The sequence below is a fragment of the Heptranchias perlo genome, chromosome 40 (assembly GCF_035084215.1).
Source record: "Heptranchias perlo isolate sHepPer1 chromosome 40, sHepPer1.hap1, whole genome shotgun sequence".
Classification (NCBI taxonomy): Eukaryota; Metazoa; Chordata; class Chondrichthyes; order Hexanchiformes; family Hexanchidae; genus Heptranchias; species Heptranchias perlo.
Window position 1 is genome coordinate 13,985,035 of NC_090364.1, and position 17,265 is coordinate 14,002,299.

Genomic DNA, 17,265 nt, shown 5'->3' on the forward strand with positions numbered 1-17,265 from the left:
TTCTAAATGGTGAGAAACTAGGAACAGTAGAGGAGCAGAGAGATTTGGGACTTGGGTGTACAAGGCACAATTTCAAAATTTGCAGATGACATGAAACTTGGAAGTGTAGTGAACAGTGAGGAGGATAGTAATAGACTTCAAGAGGACATAGACAGGCTGGTGGAATGGGCGGACACACGGCAGATGAAATTTAACACAGATACATTTTGGCAGGAAGAATGAAGAGAGGCAATATAAATTAAATGGTACAATTCTGAAGGGGGTGCAGGAACATAGAAACCTGGGGGTATATGTGCACAAATCTTTGAAGGTGGCAGGACAGGTTGAGAAAGCAGGTAAAAAGCATATGGAATCTTGGGCTTTAAAATAGAGGCCTAGAGTACAAAAGCAAAGAAGTTATGTTGGACCTATATAAAACTCTGGCTCGGCCACAACTGGAGCATTGTGTCCAATTCTGGGCATTGCACTTTAGGAAGGATGTGAAGGCCTTAGAGAGGGTGCAGAAAAGATTTACTAGTATGGTTCTAGGATGAGGAATTTCATTTATTTGGATAGACTAGAGAAGCTGGGGTTGTTCCCCTTAGAGCAGAGAAGATTAAGAGGAGATTTGAAAAAAGTGTTCAAAATCATGACTGGTTTAGATAAAGTAAATAAAGAGAAACTGTTCCCATTGGCAGAAGGGTCGAGAACCAGAGGACACAGATTTACGGTGATTGGCAAAAAGAACCAAAGGCGACATGAGGAAAAACTTTTTTACACAGCGAGTTGTTATGATTTGGAATGCGCTGCCTGAAAGGGGGTGAAAGCAGATTCAATTGTGGCTTTCAAAAAGGAATTGGATAAATGCTTGAAGGGAAAAAAATTGCAGGACTATCCGAGACCTTCCCTTTAGTTCTTTCCTCTCCTTTTCCACCCACCCCCCCTTCCCTGGCTCTGTACTTCGAAAACTTTAACTCTTAACATCTTCCAGTTCTGACGAAAGGTCTTCGACCTGAAACGTTAACTCTGTTCCTTTCTCCACAGATGCTGCCTGACTTGCTGAGCTTCTCCTGCATTTTCTGTTTTTATTTCAGATTTCTAGCATTTTCAGTATTTTGCTTTTGATTTCTTATTTTCTCATATTCTCTTTTCTCATTATTCCTATAGTCCTTACAGGATCTCTTTCAAGTTTAACTGGTTTCTAACCTCTATGGAATCCTAAAACTACTAGTATTTTCCTTTTTAATGGAATATACTTATTCTTTACCATAGCAACCTCTTTTTCAAAAACATCTCATTGTTGCAACACAATCCTAAGTGTCACTTTCTCCTTCCATCTCACCTCAGCTAGCTAACTTCTCGTCATTCTGAAATCTGCCCTAACCCAATCTGGTGTTCTAGTTTTTGTACTGACTTTTCCCCTTTCCAATTGGATCTTAAACCTTATTGCAAAGTGATCACCCACAATCAGTTTACCTACCTGATCTATTTTATTACTCATACCAAATATAGCAACCCTTCTGCCCTTGTAGACCTGCTAACCTACTGCTTGAGGAACGAGTCCTGTACACATTTTAGGAAATCCATTCCCTTTTCTGCATGTACTCCTTCTCTGTTGCAATTGTTAAATGGATAATTAAGAACAGAACAGGAAGAAGAAAAAAAAAACAAATGGTAACATTCCAACTGCTGGCAGGCAGAAAGCTAACTCAAGTTAGACCATTGATTAAATCTGAGCCCTTTTGGCCTTTGCAGCTTGGTAAGGCACCATGTTGTGCGAGTTATATTGTCACCTGTGTACTGGTTAAGGTATACGTTTATTCAATCCCAAATCATGCCTCAGGAGAATGTAATACAGGCTATTGGATTAGGGCAACTATGCTGTCTGTCTGCCAGCTAAGAGTATAAATCTTCAAAATGTGCATATGGCAGTATCTCATACACATTCATACAACCTGCAAAAGAGTCTTCGCTTCTAATATTTTCCCCCCTCCCCGCTGAAGGCACTTATTCCGTGCTGCGTTCCACTGGTGGCAGCAATCCCTGGGTACCTCAAAAGTGGGCATGTGTAAACCTTGACTGAATATTGGCAAATTGTTTGACTGTAGAGAGCGTTACTGCTAAGCCTAATCCTGTCCTTGTCCTAGATGTACACAGGCACAACAGGAGCCACTGGTTTGTGATCAAAAACAGGAGCTTTGATTTTTTTTTTCCCCTGTCCCATCCCTTTTTCCTAACCTAGGGGGTTGAGGCCAATTGTAGCATCCCTACTGCTGACTTAACTATGATCACTAACTCAGCACAGATCACACTGGGCCATGGATGTAATCCATGAAGCCTCGGAGAGCTTCCATAATACCCTTACAGGGCTCACTTATCCCCCAGGTTCCAGTTTTTTTTTAATACAAGGTGATGGTTATTGGTGCTGGAGAATGGAAGTTTTTCCTGCTTCATGCAGCCAGCATCTATATCAAATGCTCCCAGGTAAAACCAGAGAAGTTTACAGCACAGAAGGAGGCCATTCCATCCATGTCTGTGCCAACTATTTGGTATAGCAATCCCAAATTAATCCCACTGTCCTGCTTTCTCCCCAAACAATCCAAAACTAATCCCACAATCCTGTATTTTCTTCTGCTTCAAATGTTTATCCAATTTTGCCTTAAAAGATGCAGTGGTTTCTGCCTCATACACTCGCTGTTGCAAAGCATTTCTTGTTCCGACAGCCTTAATTTCTCCTAACTTTTTTTGGTCCTAGTGACTATTTCAAATTGATGACCCCTCCTTACTGCCCCCTCAACCAGAAGAATAGATATTATACCCCCTTCATAATTTTAAAAACCTCTTGGCCTTCTCTGCTCTGGTGGAAATAGTTCCAGTGTGTCAAGACTTTCCTCATAGTTTCCCAACACTGATATCATGGTGAATCTACGATGTGCATTCACTATAGCTTTAATGTCCTTTCTATAATCGGGCGCCCAAAACTGCATACGGTACCCTTAACTTGGCTTCACTAGCATTTTGTACAAATTTATCATTGCTTCTTTACTTGTACTCTATCCCTTTTTTTTATATAAAAACCCAAAATTGCAGGACTCCCCCAGATCAATCCAGGCACCTGAAGAGCTCCTTCAACATGCCAATTGCGTTCTCTATTGCATGCGTGGACCTCAACACATTGGTGCTCAGCTTATATCTTGGGAAGCTGCATAGATTCCATGAGACTTGGCTACAGAGGATAGCCTTGATCTCGCAGAAGCCACTTGTCTTTTGGGTGAAAGTATTGGCACAGTGGACAGTTTTGTTCAGAATGCTTTTTGCGTTCACATATATACCGTTCGATCCTGACTCTAATTTTTTGAAATGTTGACCCTTAGTATTTTTCCTGGTTTTCTCATTTAATATTCTGATAACCTTTGTTCCTTCTGCCCAGTGGGGGGGGAAGCTTATGATGAGTTGAATATGGGAATAGGCGTGTTGAAACACTAGAGGGAGTCAAATAGGCTTTTGTTGTCCTTGACTTCGTGTTATTCAGGCAGCACATTTTGTTTTGCAATATTAATGTTGTTCTCTTTGCTGTTAAGTGATGACGAAAGTGATGGGGATGATGATGATGAGGAGGAGGAGGAAGATGAAGAGGAGCTAGATGATGAGGAAGACGAAGATGATGATGATGAAGAAGAGGAAGAGGAAGAGGAGGAGGAGGAGGAGAGGGAGCACGAGAAAGTATCACCAGTTGATCAACTGATAGTTGAACCACCTGTGGTAAGTTTTTTTTTTCCTTGAGAAACCAAGATGCAGACGCAATGTCCTGTAATCCATCATACCACCAAGGTTCGTAAGAGTGAAATGAGGGTAAATTAGAAGCAATTGCTAAGTGATGTCAAATTTGTATTATATAAACTTGAAGATGCAAGAGGAAAGGAATTCTGAGGGAGGCAAGGAGTTCCACAGGCTTGAGGTACTGGGGTAGAATGTATTGCATTTGGAGACAGTGTGATGAGTCTTGATTTCAAAACAGTGAGGCTGCAGGGAGGAGGTGGTGTGTCCAGGACAATAACTTTCTCTCTTAGAAACAGCAAAAGAGATGTGTAGAGGAACACTGACCATAGTTATAGTGATAAAATACAGAGATACGAGAAGAATTCTGACTGATGAGGTTGGAGACTATAATGAAAGAAAGGTCAGTTGGTGGATTTGTATTAAATTGTTGGCATTGAGTTGGTTAGGATTTCAAATTCTAACCTATGCTTTTTAAAACCTGTATGTTTTCAATTTTGTAATGTCTTCCACTTTTCAAGTTCTGTTTCTTCAGAATTGCCCCAGACATTGCAGGCCACGTGCCAATCTGCAACCAAGAGTGAAGGCAGGTGACCTGTGTATAGGCTAATGCTGCAGTTTTTAATTCGCCTGTGTTTTTCTCTTCACTCACGAACCTCTAACTGTTCAACTCCTCCCCTCAATAGGCTGGCTGTGGTAGTGAAATAACTGCATGGATAATTATGGGCACAAACCTGCATGGCATAGTGGTTTGGTACAGTAACATGCTGCCCCTCCACAGCACCCTCTGCCAGCTGGCATTTGATTCCATTACTTTGTGAAGGAAACCCCTTTTCTCCCCTCTGCTGGGGTTGTTGACTCCTCCCTGGGGCCGTCTTCCCCGCTTAAGGATGACACCTGGGAGGCAAGGAATGGACACATACACCAAAAAACTAAGAAATATAATAAAAAGTGGATAAATCCCCTCAACTTTATCATTGTCTTTTTATTTAATATGTTTTTTTGTTTTGAGGAAGTTTTAGGGCTCACAGTTGAGAGCTGCCCCCATTTCAACATTAATTGTTAATCTTGCACAGAGAGGCCACAGATTGGCTGGTATGGGGAATGGAAATGCTGGTGCATTAGTGGGTGCTTTTTTGAGGCTGGAGCTGAGGCACATTGTTGAAGTAGTGTAGAGGGAGCTTTACTTTGCATCTATATCTGACCTGAAAATGCTTGATGCAGACACTGGTTGTCAGAAACAAAAACTGTTCCATTCCACTCACTGATCACAGTTCAGAAAAAAAATGTCTCTCATTCAAAACAACAGTACTGAATATTGAGTCAGTTAAGTAACTGCGGGTACAATGTGATCTACCTGTAATTATCTCAGTTCAGTCACTGCTTGTACATATCCAGTACTACCCTGGGTTGCTGTCTCAGTAAATTCTCCAACAGCAACAACAATTTAAATTATAGCATCTATAACATACAAAAACGTTCCAAGCTGCTTCACAAAGTGTCATCGGCTAAAAATGGAGCTGATATGGGTGATAACTAAAAGCTTGGTTAAAGAGAGTCTTAAAGGAGGAGAGGGAGGCGTAGCGATTTAGGGAGGGAATTCCAGATCGTAGGGGCTAAGGCACGGCCTCCAATGGTGTGGCGAAGGGTGTGAGGTCAGAGTTGGAGCAATGCAGAGTTCTCAGAAAATTGTAGGGCTGCAGTAGGTTGCAAAGTTAGTTTTGGTGGGAGTGGGGGGGGGGGTAGAGCCATAAAAGGATTTAAACAGAAGGATGAGAATTTTAAATTTGAGGCATTGGGTGACCAGGAGCCAATGTAGATCAGCGAGCATAGGGATGAGGAGTAGATGGGACTTGGTGCTTGATAGGATACGGGCAACAGAGTTTTGGATGTGCTACAGTTGATGGAGGATGGGAGGCTGGGCATCTTTATTGATCTGCGGTGATCTGTTTTTAAAACTTTTTTTTTACTATTACTGGACAAGGAGCCGATGTTCTCATAAACCACGTTCTGTTGTCTGGTTCTGTTCCTTGCCTTTTATTGATTACTTTTTATTTTCCTAGGTAACAATCCCAATCACCCCGACATCAGAAGCTGCAACGTTCTTGGCTTTTCCATCTCCAGACAAACTCCTTAAACTGGGACCTAAGCGGTCACTTCTGCTATTGCAGCAGGTACTGTGAGAACAGCTTGTGTTTTCTTTACAATTTTCTCTCCCTCTGGTTATCCTCCCCTCCCTTTCCTGAAGGCATGCAGCTTGCTGGGGCATGGTTTCATTGGTGCCATCAGCCCATTGATGTCTCACTCAAGTGGGCATTCTTCATGTATGAAGCTAGTCAGTGAGTTGGCAGACTTATTTGACGGTGGAGGGCGTGACACTGAGCCTGATCCTTTTTTCATCCAATGTCACTTTCTACCAGGTATCACGGGACGAAAGTGGGAATCCTGCCGAATTGTCCTCTCCCCCTAGCTCGGGCTACTGAGGCCAATTGTAGCATTCCTATAGCCCCTCTGACTATGATCAGTTAATAGCACAGATTGAAGGATGAACTCGGGACCTTCTGCCTTTGCCAACTCTGTATGAACCACTACCGCAGGGGTGCACAGTGCTGCAGTCAGCCAAAGTTCATGTCAGTTTTCCGATACACGTTTCAGATTTAATTTCACATTTTCAGCTTCAGATGTCACAAAAATTGAGGTAATGTTCTGAAGCTCAGTGAGTAAATGCACCATCGCTCAGCTTAGTGCAAAGTAGTAATGCCCTTATTTCAAGCTCTTGTCTATCCTGAGATAGCTGATTGTAACCGGGCTGGTGTTAAGGATGCTGCAGTTAGACTTCATGTCCCTGGGCTGGGAAAGGGGAAAAAATCAGTCAGGATTGTTGGCCTAATTGGTGTCGTGAATGCTGTTGCAAAGTCGACATGGATGTCATGTGAGGACTTAACTAGGTTCAAGTGTGATGACACAGCCTCTCAATACTCACCAACTAGTCTCCTACATGAGGAATGACCAGCATTAAAGGGCAACAGGTGTCTGTTAAACAGTGCCCAAGCATGTGTCTGTGCTTTTAGGAGAGGGTGGAAAAAATGTTGCAAGTGAATAGAAATGACTGCCCTGAATTAATTTTTCTTTGGGTGTTGTCATCACAGACTGATCTTTCAGAAGCGGAAAAAGTCGTCCAAACATTTCTGAAAGTAGCTGTAGTCTACAAGGAAGACCAGGAAACAAAAGCAGCAGTACTAGAGACTGCAGGTGAAGTAACCATCTTGTTTGTTTACCCTGAATTGATTTAACCTATTGGGCAGTTTGAATCTTTCTATAGTTTGAATTAGGATTGTGCACAGATCATCATACAACTGCCCTGCAGAAAAATAACCGAGTTCTGCTGAAGTGCAGTCCATATTTTGAACTTGTTACATATTAAATCTGGAACCCAAACGGGTTTTTAGTTGCATTGCAACAAGGTTTGAAGCAAATTAGAGCAACGGCACTGAGAAACTTAATCCAACTACCCAAGTCAGTAATAGCGTGGAATGATTACTGTGTACAGTAATAAAAACAGAAAATGCTGGAAATGTACAGTAGTTGAACCCTGAGCCATTCCAGCCTACCAAACAGCTGTAGTATTAGTTGCGACAAGGACAGTACCAATATAGTGTTTTATGTTTGGGCCATCATGCATACAAGGGACCAAGCCAATATCACACATGGTGACTGCTTGAATTGCAACTACTATCCAAGGCATTTACCTGCAAAAATAAAAAGCTGTCATGGTTGGGGCCTCTGATTAGGATTCCATTGCACGTAACTCATTTCCAATGAGGAGATATGAAACGGTCTGTTACACACTGGCTAGCGCACGTTATCAGCTGAGCACCAGTGAAGTCTGTTACTCTGTCCATCTCCAAGATGAAGAATAAGTATTATTAGACTAAGCAGGAAATCGGGAATAGTGGAATAAATCTTTTTTTTAAATGTAAGTTTTTTTTTCCAATATAGATGAACTGTTGCAGAAAGCATTCAACTCTCCTGGATTTCAGTTAGATATGTTCATTACTACCCTCTTGGTGTATATGGGACTTCTGAAGGTAGGAATTGACCTCGTGTATAGAGCAGGGATGTCCACCTTGTGGCCCGAGAGCTGTATGTGGCACCCAAACCCTGGCAATTTGGCTCTCATAGCCAAAGAATCTCAGTCCTATTTGCGCTTATGTTATTCACTAAGTTTTGTGGGTCTAGAGGTTTGGAAAGGATTATTTTTAGTGCTGTTGCCCCTTAGTAGATAAATCCCAAATTAGAACAGCATAATCTTTGTGTATCAGCAACTTGAAGTATGGAATTAATGGAACATGGATTTAAACTTTATGTATGGTCCTGAAGATCCATGTTCTGCTCCCAAAAAGGCACAAGCTTGAACATCCTTGGTATATAGGGATTGCTAAAGTAATACATAGTAAAATGGGGTGCTCCCAAGGCAGAGGTCTCCAGCAAACAACAGCAACCCTAATGTAAACCTATTGGATTCACGAGATCCGGTTGCCAGGGAGACCTGTTTTCCTTTTTTTGCCGGCTGTACAAGACCTGCGCTTCAGGTACTGGCAGTGCAAGCGTCCGACTGGCACTAGTTATCAAAGCAGCTTAAACATTCTACAGTTCTTCATTTGCCCTCGCTAGGAACCTTGACCAGGTTTACAGCAGCTTCTCTGGGGGTTGGGGAAATCAGTACTGAACTGATCGTTCTGTCATACCTCCAAGAATGCTGAACGTTTTGATATCTAACCGCTAAAAATGATAACCTAGAGAAGCTACACTCGGGACACTGAGTCTGTCCACAAGGGGCGTGTAGCACTGTTTTCCCTTGAAGAAGCCCCAGAAAACATGGACTAGGAACTTGCTGAAAAGTACCAGCATTTTCACTTCCAGTTACTGGGTACAATTGAAGATCACCAAACCGCATTGCCATTTTTATCAATTGCTGTAATTTTTTAATATAATTACTGACTGTTAGACAGGGACTCAGGACACCTGAGTTTTTTTGTTAATATTATTGACCTTAATGCTGTGTGGCTTCTTTCACATCACAATCCTAAATTTTAGATTGTAAGATTTTTGCGTTCCCATTATTACTATTGAGCTCTCTTTATATTGTCTCTTTAAATCTCTTTTGTAACCCAGTTTCTGTTTTGTTTTTTCCAGAGTGAAGACAAGATTAAAGTGATCAGTAACCTAATTGGGCCTCTGACAGTCCTCAAACAAGTGGTTCAGAAGAACTACTTTCCACGCTCCCTGATTCCCACCCTCAGTGCATTCATTAATAAGTAAGCAAGGCTTTGCCTCTTCACCTCACCAGTATTTGTTTTCTTTCAATGATACCTACAGTGTAGTGAACATGTCAGTTCCTCTTACTATCAACAGCCTTGTATGCAGAAGTGCAGCCAGAAAGTGATCCATGCAGGGATACGGTTCCAAGAACTCTGGCCACCCTCCAATGCTTCAAGAAGTGGCCACTCTTAATGATTGAGCCTGGACAGTGAGTGTTGGACGATTGTATCATGGAGGGCATCACACTTAGCTGATCCTGGCCTTGTCCAACATCCACATGCGCACTCGGGTGCAAGAACCCTGGCTGATTTCTCCCCTCCCTTTGCTAGCCCAACTGCACTGTAGCCAAGTGCGGAGCTTCCAAGTGCTCCCCTAACTAAGATCAACTTACAGCTCAAACTGGTAATAGAGCCTGGACCCTAGAGGCCATTTTGGCTCAGTACTACATCGGGTTTAAATTTCCAACATCTTGGGCTTTTATTTCATAGCAGCAGATCTCCTGCAGCCATTGCTCATTATAAGTTCGAAGTTGAGGAGCATCATGCCGTGTAATACACAATGTATTCTCCCAATTAAATGGCATAAGTGTGATTGCTGTAAATAGGCACCTCTCTGAGTCAATTAGAGGGTAATTGTTCCTTGATTGGCAACTGCTTGTAAGTCCTTGGCTGCTCTCCAAGGGCAGAAAAACAATATTCTTTTTATTTTAATGCTTTGTGAGATTGCTTTGGATCTGTTATGTGGTATGATGACGAGCACTAGATGCAAGATGTCCAGCAATTCTAAGACTTTTTTTAAATCTCATTATTTTTATCCCTGTGTACTACTTATTTCTGTTCTTTCTAGCAATATTGCTCTAATCTTTAATTTTTCTTTTAACATAGGCAAAATCGTGTTTTTGACAACTGCCAAAGTGCCAGATACACTTTATTGGAGACTATGGAGAATCTTTAATACCGTTCCTGTGACATGGGAGCCGGTGCACCAAGGGGAGGACACGTAGAGACTATCCACGTATGACTGAGGAGCCGCCCAGCCACGGCAGAATGCCGTCAGGCAGCACAATGCTGAATGCTTCATTTTCTTCATGCTACAGACTGGATCCTTTGCTTCTGTCTGGATGGAACTTTAACTCAAAGCTCGCACCCCTGGGTTCTTGAAGATTTACAGCAGGCTATAGCCAGAGGTATCTCCAGATTCTTCTCCGCTGCTTGCAAGGGAAAGCAAAATTGGATCCAAATTTTAGTGACCGCGATAAAAAGGATTTACAGGCTGTTGATAGCTCATCTTGTGTCTCCTTCGCCTATTTTTGGTGGTGGGAGAGAGTGAGTGAGTGGAGAATAGCCAAGTTTCTATGGCTCTGAACAACTGAGTGAAGTATGCTTTAGCTTAAATTTGGGCCCTTTGTTCACAGACTCCTGGTACTTTCTAAAATTAAGTGGCCATTTTTCACATTATGTACCTTATCATTCAAGTCTGAGCCAGCTGACCTGGAGAGAAAGAAAATCGCTCAGATCTGCATATTATATAGAAAAGGCTACAGCCCAATACCTCAGTCCTATTTATGAAATATATCGATGGTGTCATCTGCTAACTTGCATACAGATCGCATAGGAAATGCATTTATAAAGATCTTCCAAATATGTATAATTCTGCAAAGTAATACAGTTTATAGTACAGTACAGTTTATTTACTTTTCCCTATCCCAATCAGATGGCTGGTGGGAAGGGCATGTTGGCTGCTGCAGGATCATTTCCACTCTCCTCCTCCTTCCCCCTCACTGTCCCAGTGAAGGATTTGCCATGTGGAGAATCATAGGCGTTGGCCTGTGTAGTTAGTGCCAGGTCAATCTTATTTTTTGTTTGTCTGTTCTCTTCTGTTCTTTGGGAGGGATGAATTAAAAACCAATAGTTTCCCCCTATTGGACTAGTTGGTCAAAGGCTTTGCCCTTATGACACATCTGTACAGACCGAAAGATCCCAGGTTCCACCTCCGGTCTGTGCTGTGTCAGGTCGTGGGGTGGTTGGAGAGATTGTAGAGCTGCTATAGCCTCAGCACCCCAGGGTTAGATGGGGGAGAAATCAGCTTGGATTTCCATTCATGATTTTTCTTGTGGGTCCTGCAGGAATGTGTGTGTGGAGGTCTAGTGAGGACAGAATCAGGATTGTTTATAATAGCCCGCCAGTGCTAGCTGTCGAAGCTTACTTAAGAATGGCCACTTCGGTAAGAAACAAGATTCTGCGGACTCTTGTAGAACTGTGTCCACCCCAAGAGTCGGTGCCTTCTTGCAACTGTGTCTCTCTTTATCTTCTCCCCCCCCCCCCCCCCAGCTTCTTGGAACTGTGTCCCCCCCTCCCCCTCCCAAGAGTCGGTGCCTTTTGGAGAGCAGGGAAGAATAGAGAGACAATTAGGATAAGAAAAAAACCAAGAGTCACAGACAACTTGTACCAACCTAACATATTCTAGCATACCTTTTGAAAGAGGCGATGCTTTTTCATCTTCAAAATGGACCTTGTGAACTGAACATCATGCCAAGTGATCAGAGTTGATTTGACAGCAACTATGGAAAAGCCCACTGCCTAACTGCCACTAACCGTAGAGGAGGATGTGCAGATCCATGTGGCAACACTTGGGGGAGTGACTCCTACCCTGGATTTTGAATAAATATATAAATACTGCTTCATGCAGTGTGTTTAAATTGTCTAAATAGTAAAATCACTGGGCAGTGAAGCCCTCCATCTGCTCTCTGTTTCTGAATACTGACCCACACAGTTGGTAAATATTGAGATCCTGTTATCCAGTGTTTCCAGTATTGCTTTAAAGAACTGCCAAGATTGAGTTCTTAGCAATGTAAGCCTTGCTGGTGCAAAGTTGGGGTAGTGTTTGGAAATTTCCAATGACTCCAATTAGGAATCATAATGGCAGCTTGGGAAGATCCGAGTGCTGTTATATTGATGTTGGGACACTAGGAGAGCAACAACTCCACTCTCGCCTTTTTAAACTTAGCCTGAACAGTAACTAGAAGGCATACCTACATCATTGCCTCTATTGGGTGTGCTTGGGACCTGCAAAAATTTAGCTGTTGCAGATTATGGCATCCATCTCCTTTATATTGCAGGCTGTACTGTGTGCCTGCAGGCAAAGGCACATTATCAGTATGACTGTACCTAAAAAATCAGAACATGATCTGCAGTGGAACTGTCAGATGCAGATAGGTCATTTGCAGGTCTTATTGGTCTACTCTTAACCACTTGATTTATTTTAGAATGCAGAAACTCTCAGGTCTTGCTACATTAGTAGTTTTTGGATGGAGGGGGAGATGCTTATATTTAGTCTGCAGTGTAGTCAAATCGTACAGTAGTCCAAGGTATTCTATTCCAGTTCCCCTTTTCTCTAGCCTGCTTGTGCCAAATACTATCTGCAGCTGCAAAGATGGGCATTCAACTCCTGTGTTATTTCCAATGCTACTCCTAAACCGTGGGCACATATAGTTGATAGCACTCTCACCTCTGGATCAGAAGGTTGAGTTTGAGCCCCACATCAGGGCTTGAGTTCATAATCTAGGTTGCTACTTGCGTACAGTACTGAGGGAGTGCTGCGTTATCAGAGGTGTCGTTCTTCAGGTGTGGCGTTAAACTGGGGACTTGTCAGCTTGTTGAGATGGATGTTATAGATCCTATGGCTCTAATTGAAGAGGAGCAGGGAATTATCCTGGTGTTCCAGCCAACATTCCCTTAACCAGTACCACCAAAACAGATTAACTGGCTATTCGTCTAATTGGTGTTTGTGGGATGTAGCTGGGGTAGAATGACATGTCCCTGTGCTTCAGAAGAATTCATCTGTGTGAATTGCTTTGAGATGTTTTGATGGGATAAAGGTGCTACATAAATGCAAATATTTCTTCATCCTTTTCTGACTCTAGTGTTATGGCTGCTGAATTTTGTGTACATTTTGTTAGGTTGGAGAAAATCCAGCATTGGCAGACAACGGGTCCACTGTAAAATACACTTGGTTGTGATACTCCTGTGTATACATTTCATCCAATGGCTTACAAAATGTCTTCATGTTACAAAAAGGATATGGAGGCACTGGAGAAGGTGCAAAAGAGATTTACAAGGATGATACCATAACCGAGAGCTTATACCTATCAGGAAAGACTGAACAGGCTGGGGCTCCTCTTCCTAGAAAAGAGAAGGCTGAGGGATGACCTAATAGATGTCTTTAAAATGATAAAGGGGTTTGCTAGGGTTGCAGTAGAGAAAATATTTCTGCTGATGGGGGAATCCAAAACTAGAGGTCATAAATATAAGATAGTCACTAATAAATCCAATAAGGAATTCAGGAGAAACTTCTTCACCCAGAGAGGGGTTAGAATGTGGAACTCGCTACCACAAGGAGTGGTACCACACTGACTGCAGCGGTTCAAGAAGGCGGCTCACCACCACCTTCTCGAGGGCAATTAGTGATGGGCAATAAATGCTGGCCTCGCCAGCGACGCCCACATCCCATGAACGAATACAAAAAAATAGAGTAGATGCATCTAAGGGGAAGCTAGATAAGCACATAAGGGAGAAAGGAATAGAAGGATGTGTTGAAGGGATTAGATGAGGTCGGGTGGGAGGAGGCTCGTGTGGAGCATAAACACCGGTATAGAGCTATAGGACCGAATGACCTGTTACTGTGCTGTACATTCTATGTAAAATTCTAGCAATGAACCTGCCAACTTTGAAACACCTGATCGGTTCCCAGAAGCTATTCGAGAAATAGTGCTGGATTGAAGTGAAATCCACATGTAATGAGGCTGATGGTGACCAGAACGCCCTACTTGGTACGTGCTTCTGCTTTGCGTTAACATTCTCCCTCCTCTGTTCTCCACTTCCAAGTGCTTCTGGTCTGTCATACCTTCGTAGTTTACTTCAAATATGTCCAATGGTTTTAAACCCTATTGAGTGGGAAGATATGGAATGTACCAGCAGTATTTCTACATGATGACTTCCTAACTCATCTAGGTTGGCCATGGGAGAAAGGGGAAACACGTTGGGGGAAAAAAAATACTTGGCATCCTCAGCAGGTTGAATCAGGTTGCTTTCTGCACCACTTTCCCATCAAAGTTTCACTTGAACAGATTTTTTTGAACTAGTCAATTTCCTGAGACTAGTCCATATACAGTTTTCAAGTCAAGCAAGGTTAGATGGTGGGGAATAACTGGACCCAGGAAGGGGGGAGAGGTGGAGGAGGCGGAACAGGTGAGGAGGATGCGACAGGGAACAACGGCAGGGGAAGTACCCCGTTGAGGGAGATCGGAATGTTGTCTTGGTTTTGGTGGGGGGGATTTGGAGTTGGGGGAAGGTGGAGGGGCTGCGGTTTTGGGGGAGGGAAGGTGTGGCTGCAGTGTTTGGGGGGGAGGGAAGGTGGGGGGCTGCGGTGTTGGGGAACGCGCAGGGAACGAAGTGGGAGGAGGCTGCGGTAAGCTCCCCTTCCATTCACCAAGTCCGATTTTCAGTCTGCTGGGGTGGGAGCGTTTCTGTGATCTCCCGTTCCCAAGATCAGTTTGACTGAGGGAGGAGGTGTGCCAATGGACTCTCCTCCCCAGATATATGCTGCAAGCTTCAGTTCAGTGGGAGTTGTGTTGGGTGTGTGGTAATTCTCAAAAGGGAAGCTTGGGTTTCAGTTCCATAGGGGAGGGTGGTGAGCCAGCATTCCAAAAACAGGCTCTCAGTTTCAGGAGGGGAGGGGGTTGTCTTAAAATGTTGGGATTCAAATTTGTTTTCTTCTCCTCAGCAAACAACTGCTGGACAAGCCACTGCTGCTGTTACGCACACCAACTTGCATTTATATATAGCGCCTTTAATGTAGTAAAACGTCCCGAGGTGCTTCACCGGTGCATAATCGGACAAAGATTGACACTGAGCCAAAGAAGGAAACATTAAGACAAGTGTCAGAGGTAAGTTTAAGGAGGCTCTTGAAGGAGGAGAGGGGTTTAGGGAGGCAATTCCAGAGCTTCAGGCTAAAGGCACAGCCGCCAATGGTGGGGCGAAGGAAGTGGGGGATGCGCAAGAGGCCAGAGTTGGAGGAATGCAGAGTTCTTGGAGGGTTGTAGGGCTGGAGGAGGTTACAGAGATAGGGAGCCAGTTAGATGGGGAGGATTCCGGTTATCCATCCCCAGTGTGGGTGGAGAGGCTGCAGAGCCAGTCTGGATAGTAAATCATTCTGAATATTAATATTGAGATCATAACACTTGAATTTTGTTACTCACAAATAGGGAGACTATTAAAATAACTTTGGTATATCTACTGGCACATTGGCACCCAGTTGCCAGTGTGTGGAAAAGCAGATTTGTTTCCACTTGTTCAAAACTTGTCATATATCTTTAAGCTTGAGATGACCTATAATAGTGCAACATAGACATAACCGCACATGGAATTGTGTGACCCACATAGTTTTTAATATAAAAAATAGGAATAGATTGCTATAGAATCTCATTACTGCCTTTTTAAACCCTATACACATAGGGGGAAACAAAAGCAAGTTCTGACCCTTAATGAATTTTGTTTTCTTATACACTTCCCTCTTCGTTCTTGTTTTTATTAAAGGGGTTCGTAGTTCTATTAAAATGTAACCAACAACAATGGCCGTAAATGTCAGGGTGATTTTGAAGTAAAAAGAAACACTGCGAATATGAGAAACCTGAAATATAAAAGAAAACTGGAATTGCACATCTGAAAAGAGGCAGACAGATTAGCAGTTCAGGTGGCCACTCTACCAAACAAAATATTCAGCTGCCTGACAGACCTGCTGTGGGCTTCCTGTTTTTACTAAAAGACTATTTACATTTATCAGTGTCCTTCCACTGCCCTTGATCTTGGGTATTTGAGTTAGACGTGTGTTGTAGAATATCAATGAATAGGGCATGTGAATATCCTTCCCTTTTATCAAGATTAGGATTACGTGAAGATTCAGCACATTTCATGTTCCTTTTAGTCGTATTTAACTTCTTCATAAGAACATAAGAAATAGGAGCAGGAGTAGGCCATAAAGCCCCTCGGCCATTGTTGTTTCTTACATTTTAATCAGATCATGGCTGATCTTCAACCTCAACTCCACTTTCCTGCCCGATCCCCATATCCCTTGATTTCCCCTAGAGTCCAAAAATCTACCCATCTCAGCCTTGAATATATTCAATGACTCAGCATCCACAGCCCTCTGGGGTAGAGAATTCCAAAGATTCACAACCCTCGGATTGAAGAAATTCATCCTCGTCTCAGTCTTGAATGGCCGACCCCGTATCCTGAGACTATGCCTCCTAGTTCTAGACACTCTAGCCAGTGGAAACAATCTCTCGGCATCTACCCCGTCAAGCCCCCTCAGAATCTTATGTTTCAATGAGATCACCTCTCATCTAAACTCCAGGGAGTATAGGCCCATTCTACTCAACCTCTCCTCACAGGACAACCCTCTCATCCCAGGAATTAATCTAGTGAACCTTCATTGCACCATCTCTAAAGCAAGTATATCCTTCCTTAGATAAGGAGACCAAAACTGTACACAATTCTCCAGGTGAGGTTTCACCAATGCCCTGTACAACTGAAGTAAGATTTCCTTACTCTTGTACTCCAACCCCCTTGCAATAAAGGCCAGCATACCATTTGCCTTCCTAATTGCTTGCTGTACCTGCATACTAATTTTTTGTGTTTCTTGTACAAGGGCATCCCAAGTATCTTTGAACACCAACACTTAATAGTTTCTCACCATTTAAAAAATATTCTGCTTTTCTATTCTTCCTACCAAAGTGAATAACCTCACATTTCCCCACATTATACTCCATCTGCTACCTTCTTGCCCACTCACTTAACCTGTCTATATCCCTTTGCAGACTCTTCTTACAGCTTACTTTCCCACCTAGCTTTGCATTGTCAGCAAACTTGGATACATTACATTCGGTCACTTCATCCAAGTCATTGCACTAATGGCTGCCCTTAGTGGGTAAACGCATTCCCGGAGTGGTACCTAGCTGTATAGCCCAGGAAGGACTCAGCATGATTACTGATCTGTTGTGAGTTCACTGATCTTAATTAGGGGTGGGGGGTCACCATACAATTCTTCTCCGTGCCTTTGAGCTAAGGAATTGGAAAAATCAGCCAGTTGCTTACCAGTGACCCCTGCTTAAAGGTGTGATTGGACAACAGG

At 43.0% G+C, this 17,265-nt stretch overlaps 1 protein-coding gene across 1 annotated transcript in view; it reads left to right on the forward strand.

Annotated features, from left to right (window-relative positions):
- rangap1b (Ran GTPase activating protein 1b) overlaps positions 1-12,983 on the forward strand; it is a 45,581-nt gene extending 32,598 nt beyond the window's left edge. Inside the window, exons 11-16 of the mRNA XM_067974656.1 lie at positions 3,561-3,741; positions 5,820-5,930; positions 6,906-7,008; positions 7,756-7,844; positions 8,953-9,074; positions 9,963-12,983. Coding sequence (XP_067830757.1) covers positions 3,561-3,741; positions 5,820-5,930; positions 6,906-7,008; positions 7,756-7,844; positions 8,953-9,074; positions 9,963-10,032 — 676 coding nt within the window. The 3' untranslated portion in view covers positions 10,033-12,983. The remainder of the gene's footprint in view (positions 1-3,560; positions 3,742-5,819; positions 5,931-6,905; positions 7,009-7,755; positions 7,845-8,952; positions 9,075-9,962) is intronic.
- The last annotated feature ends 4,282 nt before the right edge of the window (positions 12,984-17,265 follow it).